The 21812-nt window shown below is 44.9% G+C and overlaps 2 protein-coding genes across 12 annotated transcripts in view; both read left to right on the top strand.

Annotated features, from left to right (window-relative positions):
* Positions 1-21812, top strand: part of dlg1 (discs large 1) — a 764145-nt gene that overhangs the window by 233473 nt on the left and 508860 nt on the right. The gene's annotated exons all lie outside the window — the stretch shown is intronic.
* LOC135914384 (uncharacterized) lies at positions 8223-17340 on the top strand. Of its 3 annotated transcripts, XM_070532042.1 has the most exons (6): positions 8223-8350; positions 8808-8893; positions 10607-10739; positions 11700-11768; positions 12832-12904; positions 15218-17340. In XM_070532042.1, exons 2-6 carry the CDS (start codon positions 8882-8884, stop codon positions 15246-15248), a joined length of 318 nt encoding a protein of 105 aa, XP_070388143.1. In that variant the 5' UTR covers positions 8223-8350; positions 8808-8881; the 3' UTR covers positions 15249-17340. The 3 variants fall into 3 exon arrangements, 1 of the variants encoding a protein (XP_070388143.1); XR_011511406.1 differs by lacking the exons at positions 8808-8893; positions 12832-12904; positions 15218-17340 and having other exon boundaries at positions 11700-11869; XR_011511405.1 differs by lacking the exons at positions 8808-8893; positions 11700-11768; positions 12832-12904; positions 15218-17340 and having other exon boundaries at positions 10607-11281.

Here is a 21812-nt window from a genome sequence, read left to right as displayed (position 1 = left end):
TAAACATATTCGAGATGAGTTTAACGGCAAGTTGTACGCTACACTTCTAAGTATGTTTTTTTTTTTAAAGGAACGTAAACCCGGCCTTCCCCAACCTGCAGAACAGAAGGCGAAAACTGTGGGGCCGCTCCTTAATGTTCTCTACGCAAGAGCGTGCACAATCATTTCTTTGACTAAAAAAAAAAAGCATACATTTACAGCGATACAGAAACCAGGCAACGAGATGTTCTCCTGTGCTACTTGAAAATGTTTTTCCCAGCGTGGTAAAACCACGAGAATGCACGCGCAGCGTGTATTCGAGCGGCCAGTCGCGCGGCTTTTATGTAGCACGTACTGACCAACAGAAAGCTGTATCGGTACAAGAGAAGTGGTACACAAGTGGTACAAGAGAAGGTACACACAAGAGAAGTGGACAACACGAACGCCGACTATCAGCTGAAGGAAGCACTGAGGCGAAAAAGGAAAGCGGACACAAAACCCATCTGCGCATGCTCTGGAATGGTAGCACCAATGGTACTTGATAGTCGGCGTTCGTGTTCGCTTCTCTTGTCTTGTGTCCTTGTCTGCGCGCCTTATAAAGGGTATACCCTTTCTTTGCATGATGAATCCTTACCAACTAGCTCAGCTTTCTGTCGTTCTAAGCTGTATCGGTAGTTCTTCACGTTGCTTTACAATTTTCTCTGTGACAATTTTAATCTCATAATATTTCAGAAATTGATTATTTAAGCGTACTTATATAATTAGGTGGAATGCCAAAAAATAAGGTAGTCTGAGTGTTCCGGGCCACGGCAATAACATTACCTTGGTTTTGTCATGCTACGTGGCATTTGCATACCTTTAAGGTTTGGCTGAAGTTACGCGGGACGACGCCCTGTATATGTTTGCCTCTTTAATGCACACGCGTCCGCGCATTAAAGAGCAGCGCAAGGCACGTTGCTCCGGCGATAAGCGGGCGGTTGCGTCCGGGTCGAGGCAGGCGGCTCGCTGGCGACACACCGACTTCCGCCGTCACAACCGCCGCCTTTTCAATCACGACCGCCGCCACGCGAGCCACTGTTTTTACGGCAGTGGGCGAGCAGAACCCGTTTGACCCTACCGCTTGCCGCCACCGTGGTCGCGGCGGCGTTTTCTTTGTGCCAGATGCGGCCGTGGCTTCACTTTATGGCCTCCCCCGAGGGCAGAGACGCCAGAGCGAGGGCCCTAGCCGCGCGCCCCAGGCCCGTTGGTTTGGCTGCCCTGCGAGATATATAGCTGGGGGCCCCTCGCGCTAATCTTGCTTGCATTTCTTTCTCTTTATCTCCGCCTTTCTCTCGCTCACTCCTCTGCTCAAAGGGGCATTCGCGCACTTCGCGTTGGCCCTTAGGAATTTGGCCGCTTTGCGCTTTAGCGCGCCTCTGCTGGACGCGGAGAACCGTCGCTTGTGCGGCTGTGATTGTGCGCATCGGAGCTTGCGTAGGTGCCGGCGCGGGCAGAGACCCGCGAGAGCGCAGGAGGGAAATAGATAAGAAAGGGAGACGCAGGGGAGGTTAACTGGACTTTGTGCAGTTTGCCGCGCGTACAATCTGAGCCCCTGTCTGCTCTCGTTCGCTTTCACTGCCCCCCGTTCCGCTCTCTAGGTGCTAGAGCGTCAAGTACGCGTTGCGAAGCGCTACGACGCTTCCCTTCCCGATACTGAGCGGAACTGAGAAATTGAGTACGGAGGTCGTAGTTTAAAGAATGGGCGCTGTATCGAAATCGCACGTGTTTTGAAGATTCCCTAGGGCTACTTTAACAAATTACATTGGCTCGTGGCTTTTATGCCACGCATGGCATACAGTTGCTAACGTGCGGTGATGTAGCGTTCGTTAAGCAACGCGTCGCACTAGGATGCGAGGAATGTATGTGCTGAAAATGAATGATTCTCCTTGATTTACGTGTTTCGCACTCAACGCGCTCTGGAGACCGCATGATTCCGGCAGGTTCGTTTTCCGTGTGGTTTTGAGCGACGGGCTTGAAGTATATATGTGGCGTGTCGGTGGGACCTTGGGTAGCGTGGTCGGTTGACTCACAAGGGACTCGCGATCGAAGCAAACTCCGATTTTCCCAATGCGTCACAGACATTTTTAATAAAGATTTATCATCATCACTCACTGTCGGACCCTGCGGCTGAAGACGCTGTTACGTCGTTAACGCCATACACATTTCGTATTCAGGCGAGAGCCCACACCTTTAAAGAAAGTCGTAGTGGAACGCAGAGAAATTGTGCCTTTGCGCTTCCCCCCGACGTCGCTCATCACGAGGTTCTTGTCTACTGGGGAAGACGCATGTTCCCCATCATTGTCAACGTACTAAACAGCCAAACGGACCTTTGTGCCATTAAAACTGACGGCATTTACGGAACCTGTCACATTTTAATTCTGTCGATGATTTACTTCACGGTGACGTTTGCTTGCTTACGTGTAGGCGTTTAAGTATGCACCGGATTCGTTGGCCATGCTTCGAAGTTTATGGCGTTTCTTTACTTTCCGGCCTCGATAGATATTTAGCTACGCCATATAAACCCCTTTTTGCGCGTGCTCAAATTCGCAGAAGTTTTATTCGCGCAATAAATCAGATTGCTCCTCTGCCTGTACGGTCCGCTAGCAGAGGCTCATCGTGGTTGTCCCAGACTGGCTGACGCGCGGACGTATACTCAATACTAACGTAAAAAAAAAAAAGTAGAGAGAGAGAAGGGTATTATAAAGCTATAAACGGGTTCAAATCTTAGTGGAAAGCGTATTGAGTGCACTATACGAGCCAATTCGCAGAACTTAACAACTCGTGACGCAGCAGAAGTTCGGCTTCGTATCGAAGTGTGGCCCTTGGGGACTTTCTCGAGGAGTTCCTTCCCTTTCTCTCTCTCACTTGCTAGACCTTCTTGCCTCGAGAGCCGTACCCAGGCAACCATGGTAATAATGGGAATCGGCAGAGGAGGCATCGGGTCGCGTCGCCGTTCTCTTGACGGCCACTTGTCCCGGATCCTTGACTCGCTGCGCTCCATTTTCTCGTCCAGTAGGCAGATGCGTAACCCTCCTCTTTCTCCCGCCAATGTGTGCCTGGGTGGCACCGAGAGACGTACGCTTATTTTATATCCAGTGGCCTCCGTTAAAGGCGTCTTCCTGCCTCTCTTCTTAATGATAACACTAATGCTTGAGGGTCTATTTCCCCGCATCGTGCCTTTTCTTTGTTATTGTTGTTTGTTACCCCTTCCGGAAATATTTACGGCATTTTCTTCGTTCGTTGTTGTCGGCGCAGCGCAGATTTCTGTGACGCGTTCGGTGGCTCTTGAAGGAAATTACTTTTTACGCCTCGACTGCCTCGTAACTGAGACCGTTTTCATGCGTGTCGTGTTTTTTTTTCTTTCTTCTTTTTTTGTTGTTGTTTCTTTCGTTTCGTTTGTCAGCGTGTCTTTTGCCTCAAGTATACTTTGTCTTCTCAGGGCATCTGGAGAGGCCCAGTGATGTGATTAAAAGCTCAAACGGGCGACAGTAAAAACGCTCGTTTGAGCTAGGCGCGCCCTGACGCGCGATGTTTATTATTTGTCTTGAATTTGTGTCTTTGTTATTGCTTCTCCGTCATGATAAAGGCTGGTGCTGGTGCACATAGCTCGGTCTCTTGCAGCCACTTGGGCTCTCCGAACGTGGGACACATTTAATATACATACGTAAAAAAAAGGAAAGCAATGCCTTTCTTTTTCCTGTCCTTTGTTCTCGTTCGTTCTTAGTTTAGCCACAAATTTCGAAATCCGCTAGCTTATATAGACGGCCAGTTTTCTTAATGTGCGTCGGCCTTATCATGGAAGACGTATAGATATTTAATCGGAATCTTATGGCTCTGCGAGGGTTCAATTGTGCGGCAGCGCTTGTAATTCCTGGCTTTTGAGGAAGTAATTTGGATGCGGCGTATACTACAGCGTGGCTTACTGCATGAACGTGTATGGAGAACTACTCGAATGGGAAGCCGGAAAATAATTAGGTCGTCCCGACGGGGCTTTCTCATTCACGATTTATGGCCGTTCGTGCGACCCTTGGTGCATTCGTGCGATGCGTTTGTGTCGCCACTTTGCGTTGTTGTGTTGTCGTGGTACTGGGCATTTAAGTAAGTAAATGAATAAATAGAAGTAATTTTGCTGCTGAGCACGATGTCGCGGGTTCGATTGTCAGACGCGGCGGCCACATTCCCATGGAGGGGGAGGTGGGGGGGGGGGGCATGGGGCGCGATGCAAGAACGCTCGTGCACCGGTGCTTCGAGCGCGCGTTGAAGAAAGCCAGGTTTTCAAAATTAATCCGGAGTCCCCTGCCCTGCTGTGCAGCTTCGAGGCGTTAAGCCGGACAACTCGATTTTGTTTTTGTCTTATAATATTCTGGTCAGAATTAATCTTCGCCAATGGCCTACGAGATTGTGGTGGGTCGTTTGCATTAGCGGTAATGTTGAAAAACATGCACTGTGAATTCAGTTCTTAAACGTATAATATGGAGCGCACATATTGTACATTTACGCGCTTGACCTGCCTTGCAGAGAGAAAAAAAGAGGCAGGATAATTTTTTTCTTTCTAGGTGCACATTACTTGTTGCTGGGAATGATTTAGTATCCAATTTTCTTCTGATTCCCTGCAGCCCTATGACGCACCTTCCCGCTGGGAACGAGTGTCATCGAATGTCGATGTTCTCGTTAGCGCAGCATCGCTGAAAAAAAAAGAAAAAAAGAAAGAACTTTAATCCTCGTAATTTCACGGTCCACGTATTCTACCGAACTGGGCACCCATTGCCTGCATTCAGTGGCTACTAAATTTTGCGTTTGTTCTCGCTGCATGCATTTTCTCTCATTTTTTTCCGGCGGCCCAGTCAAGGAGCTCTAGAGAACGTATAAGGGCACCAGAATTTTCGTTGCCGACTCCAGCGCTCCCGCGGATCGCGCAGTTGAGTGCGTTTCTTTGAAACCTGAAAGAAAACGACATTCGTAGCGCGTGAATATTCGTTATCGGGGCGCATAAATGGCTTGGAAACTGAGCTTCGGTGACACACATGCCTGAAGATGCGGGACGCGGTAAGGTCGCGTGCGCAAGCTCAGTAGTGTGTCCCCAGCCTGCGGAGTCACATACATAAGACACCGGCTACACAGTCCACTTCAGGGTGCTCGAACTGCCAGGGTTCTGAAAAGGCCACTTGGAAAAACTGTCCACAAATTAAGCGTAAGGTCGCTCATCTCTCTGAGAAATCCTCTACTGGAAAATGCGACCCACAAAGAGCCCGCCGCCGACGACTCTGCCAATGGCCATCCACAAAGACTACGTGCGCTGTGAAGGACACTTCTGTACCTCCACCGAATTACCAACCACATTAACGCCGTGTGTGTCCTGGGACCGCCGGAGACGCAAGCTGGAGAGTCAGACTGTTTCAAGGAGTGGCCGGCACTGTCGTATAAGCATCGGCTGCGCGGGAGGTGCAGCGGGCTGCCCCTACTCTCACACGCAGTGCCACCCCCACCCCCCCCCTCCCTTACTCAAGAGCTACCTTATGTAAATCGTCGAGCTGTATGCCGAGCGCGCTCTGTAATTGACGTTGTCTACTTTTGGATAACCAGCTACTTCACGTGAGGTCGAAATGCTGTGCAGGTACTCGATGTACACGAGTGTATACCGCTGGCAATCCTCGAGTAGAGAAATGCTTCACAGGACAACATCGTTTCGTGCACATGTGAGAGGTAACACAAGACCGATTCGACACAGAGCATGGGAAGCTTAATTCGGCAGCTGGCCTGTGCGAGCGACTACGTCAGCCCCAGGGTGTACTATCTTTCTTTTACCCTTTATGCTCCCTTTTTCTTTCGCCTTTCCGCAGCGCAGGGAGGCATAACGGTCATTTCCATCTGATTAAACTCTCTGCCTTTGCCTGTATTCCTCCCTTTCTCTCTCTCTTTGTACTTCACGTATCGTCTGTTGTCATGCCCAAATTTTTATTTTCCTGACGGTTTGTATTTTCGTCGATCGATTCTGTAAAGAGGGTCCGGGTATGGTAGCCTGACATCGGGACCATCTTCTGCATATTCTGGTCATGTAAAAACAAACTTGAAAATTAAAACGCGTGCTTCAACCGTGGTTTCCGCTGTGACTGGAATAGTTCTCGGCGCGGTATTCTGACACTTTTGTAGCCGAGCTGGAAACTGTGTAATCGTGTGAATTCGATGCTGTCTTTTTCACAAAAGTATGTACACCAACTCCGGCGGTGTCCCACTGATGCTGATGCGAAAACGACTCTCTACCTTGCGTCTTGCTGTAATGTTGTTAACCTAATTACAGGATCTGAAGCTCGGTTATTACGCGAGCTATATAGGAATTCGGTACGCCTCACGGTGTATGTAAAGCTGTGGTGTATGCGTGGCTTGCGCCGCACGAGTATTAACGATGTTTCCGTCTTTCCCGTTACACTGTAGCAACATTTAGTTATGTGCGCCTTTCTTTCTTTCTTTCTTTCTTTCTTTCTTTCTTTCTTTCTTTCTTTCTTTCTTTCTTTCTTTCTTTCTTTCTTTCTTTCTTTCTTTCTTTCTTTCTTTCTTTCTTTCTTTTTCTTTTTGAGGAAATACCGTGCAGTACAACGCTGTAGTAGCGACATTTTGTGCATTTCGATGGGGGCGAAATGCGAAAACACCCGTGTACCTAGATTTAGGTGCACGTTAAAGAACCCCAGGTGGTCGAAATTTCCGGAGTCCTCCACTACGGCGTGCCTCATGATCAGAAAGTGGTTTTGGCGCGTAAAACCCCATAATTTAATTTAATTCTTTTGGTGATGCTTTGTCCAACAACACGTGAAATGTTGTTTGTGTTTCGTTGTTTGTTCTCGTCGACGGAATATAAAGCAGAAGGGCCTGTAGGTTGTCGATTGCATCGCCGCCGATGCTTTGCACCAGCAGATAAATGAATACGGTCAGTTACTGCCATAAAACAATGCTCTGTCCTCTGTGGTTGAACTCTGCGCTGCACGATGGCATCACCAACCCCAGGCTTCTCACGTTTATGTCAGCGGTAAGCCAGCATTCCGTCGACGGCAATTACTACACTCTAAAAACTAGGAAGGGTATCGCAGGAGTGAAGCGGCCTGTTCACTCTTCAAAGCGTCGTTTTACTCTCACAAAATGTCGAGGAGAGTGAAATGCATTGTTCACTCTGTCACCAAGGAGAGAGTGAAATGTGCTTTTCACTCTCCCCTTCAGAGAGAGAGAGTAGAACTACTCTTGCGGCAATAGAGAACAAAACGTAGCGTAATCTTCTGCTTCAACTGTATAGGTGGCTGGCCCCGAACATGGCAATGTATCATTCATGCACGCTGAGCAAAGAACACATCGTTTTGCTTCTAAGATGATGATGCTGTGTGGTGTTTTGTGGCGCAAGGGCCAGGTGGGGCCAAAGAGCGCCATGACAAGTTGTAATGTTAACGATGTATTATGGAAGATGTGACTTGGCTGTAAAGCGGCCTAAAAATAGTCGCTGTAAAGTGCGTAAAATCTACGTGCTATAAAATTATGGCGATGACTAATGACGAATACTATGAACATTAAAATCCATCGTAAAGGAATTATGCATTGTTTAAAATATGCGAGATGTTAAATTGCTTACAGCACTACTGCCTCGCCAGAGCCCTTGAACCACAAGGGCCTAGAGGCATGTGCTATTCAAAATAATTATCGCAGCGGCATCCTCTGAAGAGAGGAAGCGCTACGAACGTGTGGGGCTAATAACATGCAACACAACATCTTTCAAAAAACCTAGGACGGCGTTGATGTCAAAGAGTGGTTCTGGGCCAAGTAACATAACAGGATGAAGGGGGATGTGGTGCCCGTATGTTAAGAGAAAATGTTTTTTTTTCTTTCGGATTCGGCTTCCCGACACTCCAGTAGGACGTGGAGGACGGTCAGCCTCTCCCCGCATCTACCACAGGTTGGAGGCTCGTTTCCCGTGTGTAAGAAGTTATGTGTGCCAAAAGTGTGTCCTATTCTTATACGGCAGAATAGGACATCTGTCCGGCGGGATTTTGTTACAGGAGGCCAGAAACTTAATTGTGGCTTTATTACATGCAGTTGCTTCTAAGAGAACAGACCGCCGCAGTTCAAAGAAACGCGTAGCGAGCGCTCTACTTTTTCACTCGGATTTGCTCCACCGCGCGCGCGCGCTCAAGATCGCGGAACAATACAGCGCCAGAGAAAGGTGATCCCTACAGCGAGCTGCACCGCCGCCGCGAAGGCCAGCCAAAGGAGATCGTATGTCAGCCATCTCGCGTCGCTACGAAAACACGACAGTCGTTCGTCATGCCTTGGATATAACAGCAAATCCTCCACGGTAAGTGAATTCTAACTTAGGTGCACATTCTACGTATATGTCATGCTATCGCCAGGAAGTCGTCGCTGCGCTTAGCCGACGCGATAGGACTAGGCATACGCGCTGTGTCTCTCCATGTCAATCGAAAAAGCCAGTCGTCGCGATAACTGCATGTGATTTCATCACGTTGCCGTTGTCCGTAAGAGTTTTAAAGATCGCAAACGCTGCCAGAACTATGGTATGTTCAATAAGACGCCAGGCGAGAGGACGCTTAAAATGGTTCGTTCACCAGCCCGTGATTCCGAGCCTATGCGGAGCGTGATTAGCGTGCGTTTTGTTTGTTTGAATTTATTCAGTTTAGCAGTCTACTGTGTACGGAACGCTGTTGAACTAAGGAATCACATAACAGAAGGCGTCATTTTGCTGGCAGCATGCTTTTTTTATAAATAAACCGCGCGCTTGACGGTGTCTCGCGCAGGGGGAAACTGCGACCACTGAAGTTACGTGCAGCACCTGTGCTAGTTGGAAACTTTGCCGCAGGCATTCAGCTGCATGCTGCAAGAGGTCAGTTGGGCGCGTTATCTTGAACTTACTGAAAACGCATGAGGAATCCATGTTTTATGCTGAAAAAAGTATAAACCCCATATAAGCGATCTTGCGCGCGGCAGCTACAAGCGACGCGATGGAGATGGCTGTCGCGTTCGCTCGTCGCCTACAAGTCGCACTCCGTGCGAGCGACGATATTGAGCGACGCCTCCCCGGTGTTGCCGGCATGAGGGCTGCAATCACGCGTGACGCGTGCTTTAGTAATTTACGTTGATGTATTTTACGAAAAAAGTAGCATAAAATATTTCCGGAGGTCTTGCCGTAGGTTCTTATCCTTGCACGTATAAAAATTGAATCATTTGCTCGTTCCGCGCTACAATCGGTAGTATTTGAGCGATGTATGTAGTACATCTAGTTCCGGCTTCGTGCTATTGGCTAGTCGCTCATAGCACTTTCGGGCAACGAGCGATGATTTCTAGATTTCCAGAACCAAGCCATCTGTTCAAGCGACGGCCCGTTTTGTCGCGCATCGCCGTCGCGCACTAAATCGCTCTCACAGTGTTTATCCCTAAGACTGAACTGTTTTTGCTCATGTATTAAAATGGTGTGGTTATAGGTAGGTCTGGTTTTGTCTCCTGTTGCGGTTTTCGTGCATGGTGCGAAACTGAAAGGATGCTTATGTCTACGAACTCGGTGAATTGTCGAGCAGCTAGTTATGCATCGGCATCGAATATAACGGCTGCTGTGTGGAATTACAATTGCAAGGGCGCTTTGCATACGCTTATTGTTTTGGACATGCCTGTGCATTTGCTAATATGAGTTGGCGTGTCAGAGTTATGTCATATGAATAGCTAAATCAGCCTTCCTTTGGGGGTTACAAGCGTAATGTGTGCATTTTGCTATTGCATGGCAGATCAAAATGTGTTTATCGCTTTAATATTTTTAGTAGAGAAATAAAATATGAAAATAAAATTTTGCTTTAATTCCGTGTAACCAGTCTGTCGTACACAGAACAATAGGTTGGTGTAATAAACCAATAACTGCGGTTTAACTGCAACTTTTACATGCCTTCAAGAATCTAAAATGCTAGATTTCAAACTGCAGCAGTAGTCGGGTCTGTCAAAAATGAACTCCATTGTGCACCTCATACATGAAAATAAGTTCATGCTTTTTAGTAAGCTTAGATGCAGGCCGCAGTGAACTTTCTTGTTAGTATTGAAATGTGGGTAAGCTTGCCATAACAAGCCTCGTTGCCCTTTTTTATAGGAACATCCATATATCCATTGAACTGAAGGACAATATTTTCATCCCTACTGAGCATCATGTTTGCAGCTATAATCCTCAAATTATGGCTTCAGCAGTGGCACAACCAGGGATGGTGCGGGGGGCACACTGGGCACGTGCTTAGGATATGTGTCACAAATGGTGTTTGCGATACACCAGGCTCATGGCAGACCTATGATGTCTGAAAATGACCAATATTCTATTCATTAGCAGGAGTATTTTAACATTCGTGCCGAACGAGGATGAACTGTCCGTTATTTCTTTTTTGTGTAAATCTAAAATTGAAGTTAATTTAGCAGTTGACTGTTGCAGTCATTTGGATGTTTTGCATGCATTTCACTAAGAAGACTAAGAGCTAAGACTTTCTTTTATTGCCATGGCCTTGACTGTCTTGATGTTGTTTTGCACCATGCCCTTGTGTTGACTTTTGCATATGATATTTTTCAGGCACCCGCTTTATATAACTCAAGAAGGCAGCTGCAAGGACACGAGGATGTGAAAGAGCCATTGGAGCGTAGTGCAGAGGAGCCAATGCCAAAAAATCAAAATACATTGCCATGCAATTTGGACAAGAAAACTAGTATGTGGGTATATTGGGTGTACCATTTGACCAAATGTAACCAAAATCAAGATACAGTATGTTACACCAAGATGAAAATTCTCACGTGCTCCAGGCAGTCATCTTAACATGGTATACTTATGTAATGTCTCCGATTGGAAAGTCAAATCAAGTATGTTCTCTGGAGACAAACACAGCAGCAAGTGTCATTGAAAAGTTAGAAATGTGTTTTAAAAAAGCTGATTAGTTCTGAGAAGTGACTGCTTTTTGTCTTGCCTCTCAACAGATACATCCATGTGATAAAAAAATAGTGGTACAATGAAATTGCGTATTTGCTTAGTGACATGATACATACTTGCAATGAGCACGGTGCCTGTGTTTACTATAAAAAGCAACAGCCCATGCTTGGTTAGGTTAGGCCCACTACAACATGCAAGCATGGGTGATTGGCGCTTTTTTTTATTTCTGTGTCGTAAGGTTTATTGACGTGCGTATAAGTGCAATGGCACGCAGTATGGCTAGTACAAAAAGGGGGGGGGGCAGATATATGTAGCTCACTGTACGCGACACAGGGCAAAGGAAATCCGTTTTCAGCAACCATGTTAAATGCTATGTACGTAAATTTTACAACGCTACTCATTCGAAGTGCATACAGGTGCATACTGAAGAAAAGTTTTCCAGGGTACATAATTTAGTGCGTAATTTACACTAATTTTGCTCTAACCACTAGACATAATAATTTGAATATACTGCACGGAAAAACCTAGAGTGAATTAAATTGTGCGTCAGCTTCGTGTGTATAGATATAGTCTTTCCTATGCATTAGGTTTTTCACGTAATGCATTACCAGTTGACAGCCTATCTTATGTGTACTCTGTTTACATTACAGTTGTTTATTAGTTTACTCATTTGTTTTGCAACTTATGAAATGCCGGTGTATATATATTTTCAACATTTGACATAACCCTGTATGTTTTGTAGGGACAACCCAGGACGTGCATTTCTCAGCACCCAGTCAACTGCCAGAAGTGACTCGAACACAGGCCACCAGTAAGTGGACATCAGTTGGAATTTCACATTATGCAGTTGGCTGCTGCCTTGTACTGAGGCTTTTTTTTTTAATCAGATGGTGGTGTCGTTCTAATGTACATTTTGACCACAAAGGTGCGATCATGTCTCACAGAGGCGTATATGGTTGCTATTCCCTGCGAGGGACGTGTTCTCGTGTTCGTGAAGCAGTTGTGTTTGGCAGTATTGTCGCCCAATGAGTCAGATATAAACACTGTAACTCGCCACTGCTGGGAAGTAGTTGCGAGAAACACAATATATTATGACGCTGTAAAGTTATTTCATTAATTCGAAGGAAAATTTTGCAGCAGGAAAAAAACGTTGCTCTTCCAGGTAAACATGTCTTTTTCTCACAAGTTATTTAACCAAACCGTGGATGCGTGAAATTCATGACTTATAAATAGATTTTATTTCATCCTTTAGTAATGCTTCCAAAAGAGACTAGAAATAGCATGTGACTACCTCTCCAATCAGCAGATCATACACTTACAGTCATAAGTGGTAGTTCCATGCAGTCTCGCACTCTATATAACCTTTCCTTTCAGCAGCATTGTAACTGGCGGCTGCGTTTTCAGAAGGAGGAGTGCACTTGGCACTGTATATATATGTGTGAATTCGGTTTTCTTTGTATGTGTCGGCTCACTGACACAAACAGTGCAAAAATCAGTTGTACCATGAGGCTGATGACGCCTTCTGCTGCTAGAAATGCGGCACTTCATATTTTATAGTACTGCATGACATTTAAATCAAAGCTAGCACATAAGATGATCAAGAAAACTAACCGCTGTTATAACTGTTTTCCTCAAAGAAAGCTTGTCCTTTATGGACTGTGTTAATCAGAGCTCTCCACCGATGTTTCAGTAGTATCATCCCTTAGTGAGAGAGATTGGGGGCAATTAATCGTGTTAGTCTTTAAGTGGTGTCCTAATTATGTGTATTTGTTCCAACAAAGTTGTCTAGATTACTTTATTGTGTAGTGTAAAGCTTATGAAACCATCAGCAACTAGTGAGTTGCTAACATGCATGTGCATTTGTCACTATACAGATGGCACTCGGCTGTACCACTGCAGTGCTGCGGGAATTGCCAGCACCAGCGGCTTTGCAACAGCTGTTTCACAGTATGTCGGTATGTGCTAATCTATAGTTTTGTTGGGATGAGTTAGTATTATAGACCACTGCTACTCTGTATTGTGACAGATCCATATGATAAGTGATGTAATGGGCACAGCGAAAACATGTGAATGTTTTACTATGCTACATAAAAAGGCTCTCCTTTTCGTCACTGGAGCAGGGGAGAAGAGCATGCAGGCACTCCTGAATGTACATATATTTCAAAACATGAGAGAGACATATATATATATATACACACACACATACAATTAAACTAAAATCAGGGACATTCTATCTTTCATTTCGAATTGACTTGTACAGCGCAAAAGTACAACACAGACCACAGAGAAGCCCGCATGTTAACAGGTATGATACACACAATAATTCAACAGGTTTGATACTTCAGGTGTGCTATTTTATGCAAGGGGGAAGGGAAAGGGGATAAAACCAGAAAAAAGAGTGGAGTGGAAAATAAAGGAATCGTGCCAAAAAGCATGAGAAACATTGTGCAGCCAGGATTGCCAGCAGGACATCTAAAAAGCACTGATAAAATTACATACAGGGCAACCTTACGTATTGTTTGTTTCAATAAACTCAGATCACATGCAGCCATTACTGCAATCAAGTTGTTTCCTTATGTCATGAGGGAATGATGCGGGCCCAAAAAACTGTTTAGAGCTGAAGGATTATGTTCCATGCTTGCCTCATTACCTGCTTTTTATCATATTATCAGCTGCTTATGTTAGGGACAAAAAGTAAGAGTACGAGCTTTTTCCTAATTCGCCATTCCACACAGCATGTCTTTGTGACTATATGTACATGCAGATGATCCATAGATGAAAAATATTCAGTACAGTAGAATCTCATTACAAGATACACTTGGTTGTAAGAGACATCTGAAAAAGGTTTGGTTGGTTTGCCACATTAACAACACTGTACGCAAGAGTCACCTTTGTTACTAACGACTTTTTAAGTATTCACTACTTCGAAGGGACACAACCCAGACACATTCACTTCATGCACCTTGTGTGCTCCGAAGGGCGTAAAGATCACGCAATCCTCACACAGGTCAAGTGTGCATGTCTCTTTAGCATGAACTAGAAAAGGAGGGCAACGAGGACAGTGCAGGGCAGAAAGTGTCGACAGTTGAAGCTGACGAGCGTCTAAGAGCACCTCAAAGGCACTGCGAGCAACAAGGCTTGCAAAGTGAAGTGTTTAACTTCCACAAGTTAGGGAGGAAGCTAACGCAATCTACAGTCACTAAAAAGCTGTTAATGTCTTCTTTAAAGGGCCCCTAAACCACCGAGGTTGAAATTCAGTTGCGGTGTTGCAGTTGTACATGTTAAGGCAACGAACACGTAGCCACGAGAATTTTTCAAAACGGTGCAGTAATAGTGGAGCTACGTGTTTGATTATCGAAAAGTAGTCCCCGCTCATTTTACTCTTTCATGTGGTACACGCCATCTGGACAGTATCGTCTTTTCCTCGCCTAGTACACCTCCAAATGTTACGGGACAGGCCATCACCAACGAGCTCTGTTGCTGCCGCGCAGGCCCGTCATCCTGCGTGGGGTGGCGCTAATGACCTTGCCAATACAATGGAACTGTATGGTGACTCTAGTTGAAGAGCCTCATAGGGAGACCCTTCCGTTGGCATTTCTGTTCTTTGCCCCCATTGGCTGCCCACAATGGCATCGCGAGCAACGCGACGAGGAAGGAGTGTGTATTTGCTTGCAGGCCTCGCCGGCAGTCGTACACTTTCGTTCGACCAATTGACAGCACTGGAAACTGGTGACATCATTAGAGACAGCCTGATGATGTCAGGACAAACTGGGGGGTGCAGGATAGGTCCAGACAGGCGCATGGGGTCGTTTTCGTCATATTGTGGTGCTCCCACAGTGCTACGCACTGTGGCGTTTGGCGTCGTCAATTGTGACGCCATTGTGATTTTGATACTCATGTTTACTTGAAATGTTCAAAAAATGTCAAGTGGTTTAGGGGCCCTTCAAGCCACCCTGAGCAATTATTCCTTCAGATATATCTGAACATACTTTAGTGATGATGCATAATAAGCTGATCTAGTCTGGCTCCTCAGTGTTTTAAAATTTTTGGTTTCGAGAGACATGTTTCCCGTGCCTCTTGAGTATCTCTTCTAATGAGGCTTAACTGTAATGTACGCACACAATTGTGTAACTCCTCCTGCAAGTATTATTCCTTAAGCCTGGTCACTGATGTGCAAAGCTTGTGGTTAAGTTTTGATGTCCGTACTTCTTAGAGCTATGTTTATTAATTCAGGCTGTTCGTATTGGTTCTTCGATGCAGGAGACAATGCCTACGAAATTATTGGCCCTGATGACGAGAGCTCTCAAGGGGCAAACGACATCTCTGTTGCAGAAGTGAGCCCGATACCACCTGAAGTTACCATGACAGGTGGCACGGCAGCAATAGATACAGAGACGGCCATGTCTACTGCAGCTGCAACAGTGTACGAGGCAAGCAGCAGTGTGTCAGCATCAGCAGCAGTGTCAGAAGGAACCGCACCAGGCCTGGTAGAGCAACATGTGTGCTATCACTGTGACTTTTTTTGTAGTGCATTTGCTCAACATACAAAAGCTTTTCACCATGACTGTGAGCCAGTGTTCTTGTGCAGCAAGTGCGAGACTAAGTTAGGTGTTATAACACAGTACAAGCATCACTTTAAAATATGTAAACATATTACAGTTGTTGCCTCCCCAGCCAGCCCACATAGCGACAACAACGTGGAACACATGGTGGGACACACCTCTTCCCCATTAGAAGATAGTAGAGACTGTCAGTGTTGTTGCTAGATTAACTGGTCTTTGTAGGCAACTAGAAGGACAACACAGGTGTCATAAGATTGTTGTTTACGTTGTTGTTGAAGAGGTAAAAAAGAAGTTTGATGCAGCTGAAGTGCCAACTGATATTGAGCAAATCAAAAACAACCACCTGAGAAAGCAACACTATCGAAATTTGGGTATCTATGTGCCGCCAACTCTGGTAAAGATGGCATGAGACAGAAGTGTGATGAAAATCACACAGACACTGCTGTTCCATCACTGGTCACAGTGAGCACTGACTTGTAGGGCAAGAGAGTCAACTGAAACGAACATTATGGCATAGTGTCATGCTCCCATGTGACCACTTTCCATGTTATTTTGCATGATACAGCTCAACCTCCAGAAACGAGACTGCAACTTGTCTGTAAAAAGCTTTCACAAAAAATTATTCACAACACTATTAACACAGCAGTATTTTCTTTTTTTGTGGGTTCGAGGTTCCCGGGTGTCCATTAATGCAAAAATTGCGGAAAAAAAGAACATGTGTCGTACTTACACCTTTTTAACAAGTACGAGGGCGACAGAACTTTTCTAGTCATGCATCTTCATCATACTATCAAGTTTTTAAATGTCTTATAATTATTATTACCAGTTATATCTGAGTGCATTGTATGCATTTAGCAGGTGTAAAATCAGGTCAGTTGGATCAGATGCCTTATCTCCAAGAGAGCCCTATATTCAAGAAATTTGAATTAAAATAGGTACGTTACAGATGCAGTCTTTCAGCACTTTATTGCGTGTGGTGGAAGCATTGCTCAATGCTTTTGTGGATGGCAGTTTCAACCGGCACAGCACTTGCGCTTTGGTCACGTGTCTTCAAAGCGGTGTTTACCATTTGTGTTGATCTGTTTGTGTATTCATAGAGCAAGTTTTTAATTTATTTTTTCCGCATTCTTGTGCTTGCACTAAGCTTGTATAAGGCAGTTACAAAATGGGCATCACTATAACGAACTGTTCTGTTGAGCTTACACTTGCAAATAATAGTGTTCAGATGGCCGCACTTCCATGTAGGTGCACCGATAGCTTTGGGTATGTTCTCATGTTTGTATAAATCTTATATAAGCTAGTTACAAATTGTATGTCACTAAGCATTGTGATAATCTTTAAAGAACTGCTTGGTTGGTTGTACACTTGTGAATTAGTATTGAGGCGGTGGTGTTTCCATGTAGGCGCACTGCTATCTTTCTGTGTGCTCACTTGTTTGTATTAAGCATACAAGGGAGTTACAGCATGTACGTCACTAAGCGCTGTGATATTTTTAAAGAACTGCTTTGTTGGTTTTACACCTGTGAGTAATAGTACTCGGGTGGCACTAGTCGTGTGTAGGTACACAGGGACCATTTGTATACATTATGCTCATGTAAAGCAGTTACAAAATGTATTTCACTAATCACTGTGATATTTTTTGAAGAATTGCTGTGATGGTTTTACACATGTGAATAATAGTGGTCAGGACACAGTACTTGCGATGTATAGTTGAATTTATACAGTGCCAAGACATGGGCTGTATACGTACCAAAAGAAATGTATGTCATTATATTGTTGTGATTATTACTGTTTGGATTTTATTAAACTCTAATAACATTTTTTCTTGTATCTATTGAGGTATGGCAATTTGTCATGCAACCAAACTGAGGACCTGAACTTGTGTATACAAATAAACAGCTAATTTAAGAGTATACTGCTCATATTCTGCAAAACCAGTTTAACAAATCTTGTACTACAATGCTGGAAAAATGACAGAACTGACAGGGATGTACAGAAAGAGTTCTGCACTGGCTGAAGGACTGCCCCACACTGGAGTTGGTAATGTTGCGTTTATTGGAGTAGAACAGTAAGTGCACTTCTATTAAAAATGTGACAGTCAATGCAGAAACATAAGGCAGACGAGCAGATGTGGCACATTTTTTTCAGGGCCCTCCATGCCTACTACTGCATTTCTAGTCTTCCTGTGCTCTTCGTATAAGCCCCTGTTCAGCCAAGGTTTTTACTCCATGACAGTTGTTCTACTGGGTTCGTAGCAATATTGAAAAAAAATGCAATGGTTTTCAAGAACTTTCGAGGCCCCGACACAGTAACTTCAAGGACCTCGTGCGATTTGTTTTGTAGTTTGGACAGGCAATAACTTGTTCAACAACATTGTTAACTTTAATGCAAACAAAAGAAAACAAAACAAATCGCATTTCACTGATTTCAAACATTTGAACGACTGCTAATTTGCCTTTCACCGCCAATCACTAAACGCACACAAGGAAGCATTTCAAGAAAGCGCTCTAAAGTTTTTCTGCAATAGCACAATTAACTACTTGGACCTGCAACATTTGCAGTTTTTGAATACTGTCTGGTTTGACAGTGTATGTGATGTCATCTGTTGCCTCAGCTTTTCACCACCAAATAAGCAAGTCATTTGTAATTTCCTTTTATTGTGTCTGTAGCTCTCGATTGACTCATCACGGCTTTTCTTTGAATGCCTCAACTGTTGAGCTTCCTGCTTCTGCTCCTCCAAGTACATTTGTCGCCGGTTCCGTGTGCCTAAAACTGGTATCTGCAGCTCCTTTGTAATTTCAACTTTAAGGATGTCGCTTTCCTTCTATTACCTCCACAGACAATTCTCTGTGACATGCGAAGAGTGTCACAGAAGGGAAAAAGAAACGCTTGGCAATGTCTGCTAAGTCTAGCCAAGTGTACAAATTTAAGGACTTTCCAGTACTTCTAAAAATTCCAGGGTTTTCAATGCCTTCAAAATGGCATTTTAGAAATAAAGGGTTTTCAAGGATCGCTACAAACCCTGGATTCTAGCACCTAAATAATTTTACAAGCTTATTTTGGCATGGAGTTTGGAAATTCATGCTTTTTAGCTAACGCTGCACTATCTCTATACATGGAAGCCACGAGAGCGCATCATATTGGAGTACAGAAAAATACTGAAAGCTTTTAATACCACTCTTTTTCTATGGAGCTTCGTATTGCCTAGTTAAGTTTACGAATGTGCCTGGTTTTGGTGGGCGTTTCTTCGACATTTTCTGTGAGAAGTAGATGACTAACCCCCATATTCAGAAATGCATCTTAATACAAAGCTCATGCTTGACTTTATATAAACGACGCCTGGTGCGAACGTCCCCAGAGGCTCACTGCCTTTCTTTTGGTGCGTTCACGGCTTGCGTCATTTAGATCAAGTCAAGCATGGGCTTCAAGTTATGATGCATTTCTGAATATGAGGGTAAGCGTGCGCAATTCCGGGCAACGCATTGTGCCATTGACACCGAGAGGAAACTGGGAAAACAAAGTTAACGCCCTATGCTCCTAAACTTTTGCCTACCTGTGGTGTGCGTGTATCGTGCAAGAAGGAACAGCGCAAACACCAGGACGAAAAAAAGCATCAACCACACCAGTGCTTCGTGGTGTGGTCCATGTTTTTGCGTCGTCCTTGCGTTGCGCTGTTTCTTCTAAAATGCTCAACCAACTAGCCGACAAGTCCATCCTGTGCATATATATTGAACACACGTATGAATGTAGATGGTCTTCGAAGCTTTTAGAACGAGCACTGCCACAGGATACGAGCAGTGCACGCGTAACAAGTGGACACATTAGTCATTTAAACATGCGTGCCAATGCATGTGACGCGGCTATCGGCATAAGCAGTCTCCAAATGCTGGAATGCATGCTCTTCAAAACGCTAACGATCCGCTGCTAATGCAGGACAACAGCTCACAGCGGACTGAACCGAACTCTAAACTAATGCACTTGAAAAGAACGCCTACACGGCAGCGTGAGGCACGTCGAAATGCCTGGTACTGGCGTCGCAGTTAACCACATACAAATGAAACTGGCGGAAAAAATAAACAGAAATGCTCACCAGTATACGCGCGACTTAAATTCACATACGTGGATGGTTGGCACGATACTTTGTATCTGCGTATTTTCGGAGAACATATAATGCATGGACTGGAAAAGCACTTGATCATGAGCTGAACGGCACATTTGTTATTTTACTGGGGTGACGACAAGCCATGAATAGTTCTCACGTCATCGTCTACGTTGTATTCCTTCGTTAGTCGTAGCAAGGAATGGAAATGATGCAAACGCAAACGTATTTCAGTACACAACAGCACAGCACACTGCAGAGAAACTCCACCCACCACAGCAGATTCCTCAAATACATTTGTTATATATATAACCTCTAAAACAACACGACTGCGCGTGGTGGCGCTGTGGTGTAATGGTTAGGTTGTCTGCTTTGAATTGTGTAGATGCGAGTGTACGCGGGTTCGAATCCACGTGATGTATCGAGCAATGTGGTTTTCCATAACTATGTGAATCCCTCGGGTATTGTGTTCTAATAAGATGATGTGTCTCCTGATTGTGAAATGTGCGAAGATAATTGCGGATTAAATGGTAATTCCCTTTTTTTTTCTCCGCAGTGGCGTTCGGGACGCATAGGCAGATTCCGAGCAGTCACGCCTCATGGTAGGCAGCAAATAGCCAGGAAAAAATGACTTTAAAATCCTGCATAACATTGCTCACGCCTATTCTGAAGGTCGCTTGGAATTGGGCCACTGAGTCTGAGGAGCCGCCTATGGGGAACGGTGTATCAGCGACCCTAATTTGATCTGATTTCCTGCCTGCATGCGTGGCCAGGACTTCGCTAAGAGGGTATTGGGAAGAGTACTAGCACTCTGTTTGGGGGAGTAGAAGTACTCGGTCTGGTGGAGTGCCATTACCCCTACGGTGAGAATATTACCACTCTGCGGAAGAGTACTAGCACTCCCTGTGGGAAGAGTATTATCACTCTGCAGAAGAGTACTAGCAATCCCTTGCGGTGGAGTAACAAAACTCTGTCAACAGGAGTTGACCTACTCTCTCTCAAAGAGGGTCGATCTACTCTCGAAAAGAGAGTGAAATATGGGACAAGCCGCTACTCCCTCAAAGGGAGTGCCCGGCACTCCCTTAGTTTTTAGAGTGTAGAGACCGGATGTTTGAGCACTCAAAAATGCGGTTTTTAGGCGCTTATAACAGACACTAAATCTACCATTTAAGGCATATGCTGTAGGTGCCAAATACTATCCTTTAGGACCCCCTATTTGTGGGCTCAAATAAAGAGAACTTCAGCTGTGCATTTGAAGATGTAGTGTGATTTCCTAAGGAACACAGCGCACTAAACCCCTGCCTTGTGAAATTCACTTATAGAAGGGAATGAAACGCGCTGCGTAGGTTACAAAGATTTTCTGAAATTTCGGGTGACGTGACACCACAAGAAAAGTTTTGAAAGTAGTGACAGACATGCACCATCTGAAGTTTTTCCGAGTTTCGTACTGCGCCTTTTTTTTTTTCTCGCACAGTATTGGTTTATATCCAGAAAAAGAGCGCTCTCGACGTCCACCAAAGTTAGGGGCACGTATTTGTATTTTTGAACCTCCGATAATCCACGCCCTATGGAATTCTAGATTGTTCGCCGGTCAGAACCTTTGACTGTTCTTTTAGTATACCGAAAACTCTGGATTTTTCTTTCTTGAAAGATTGACGTTTCGAACTCTGTCAGCAACAGGTTCATTGGGGATGGTGGCGAACCTTTCCTGAACATCTAAGTTGAGCCTCGCATTTGAAGTCAGAGTTGCGCCCTAGCATTCAAGTTTTTCGATGATGTTGACTAATAAATTTCAAAGCCCCTTTTTTAAAGAAAGATGGTTGAACGCGAAGATTTCGCCTAATGCAAACTGGATCAGAGTCAGTCCAAAGCCAATTGCGACCACGCAACGGGCCGAAGAAATGCTGAGCGACCCGATGGTATGCATATGTGATTGGATTGCCTGCTTAGGATTGAATTTTTTGAAAGTTGAAGTTGAATGAGGACACATTTCGTTAATTTGGATAGCCTTTATTTTAGATCATGTAACCGTTCATTACACTAACACACTCACACTTTCAAGGACGACTCTACACTTGCACAGAATTAACTTGTGGTCGCTGTGGTAGACAGTCAGAGGCTCTGCCATCGTGATCTGACACAGCCTGCTTGCAAATGTGAGGTCAATGCAGGAACGATGTTGCGTCGGGGGTGT

The sequence above is a fragment of the Dermacentor albipictus genome, chromosome 1 (genome assembly GCF_038994185.2).
Source record: "Dermacentor albipictus isolate Rhodes 1998 colony chromosome 1, USDA_Dalb.pri_finalv2, whole genome shotgun sequence".
NCBI classification, from domain to species: Eukaryota; Metazoa; Arthropoda; class Arachnida; order Ixodida; family Ixodidae; genus Dermacentor; species Dermacentor albipictus.
The sequence above is the reverse complement of the archived record's forward strand: the minus strand, read 5'-3'. Positions and strand labels throughout refer to the sequence as shown.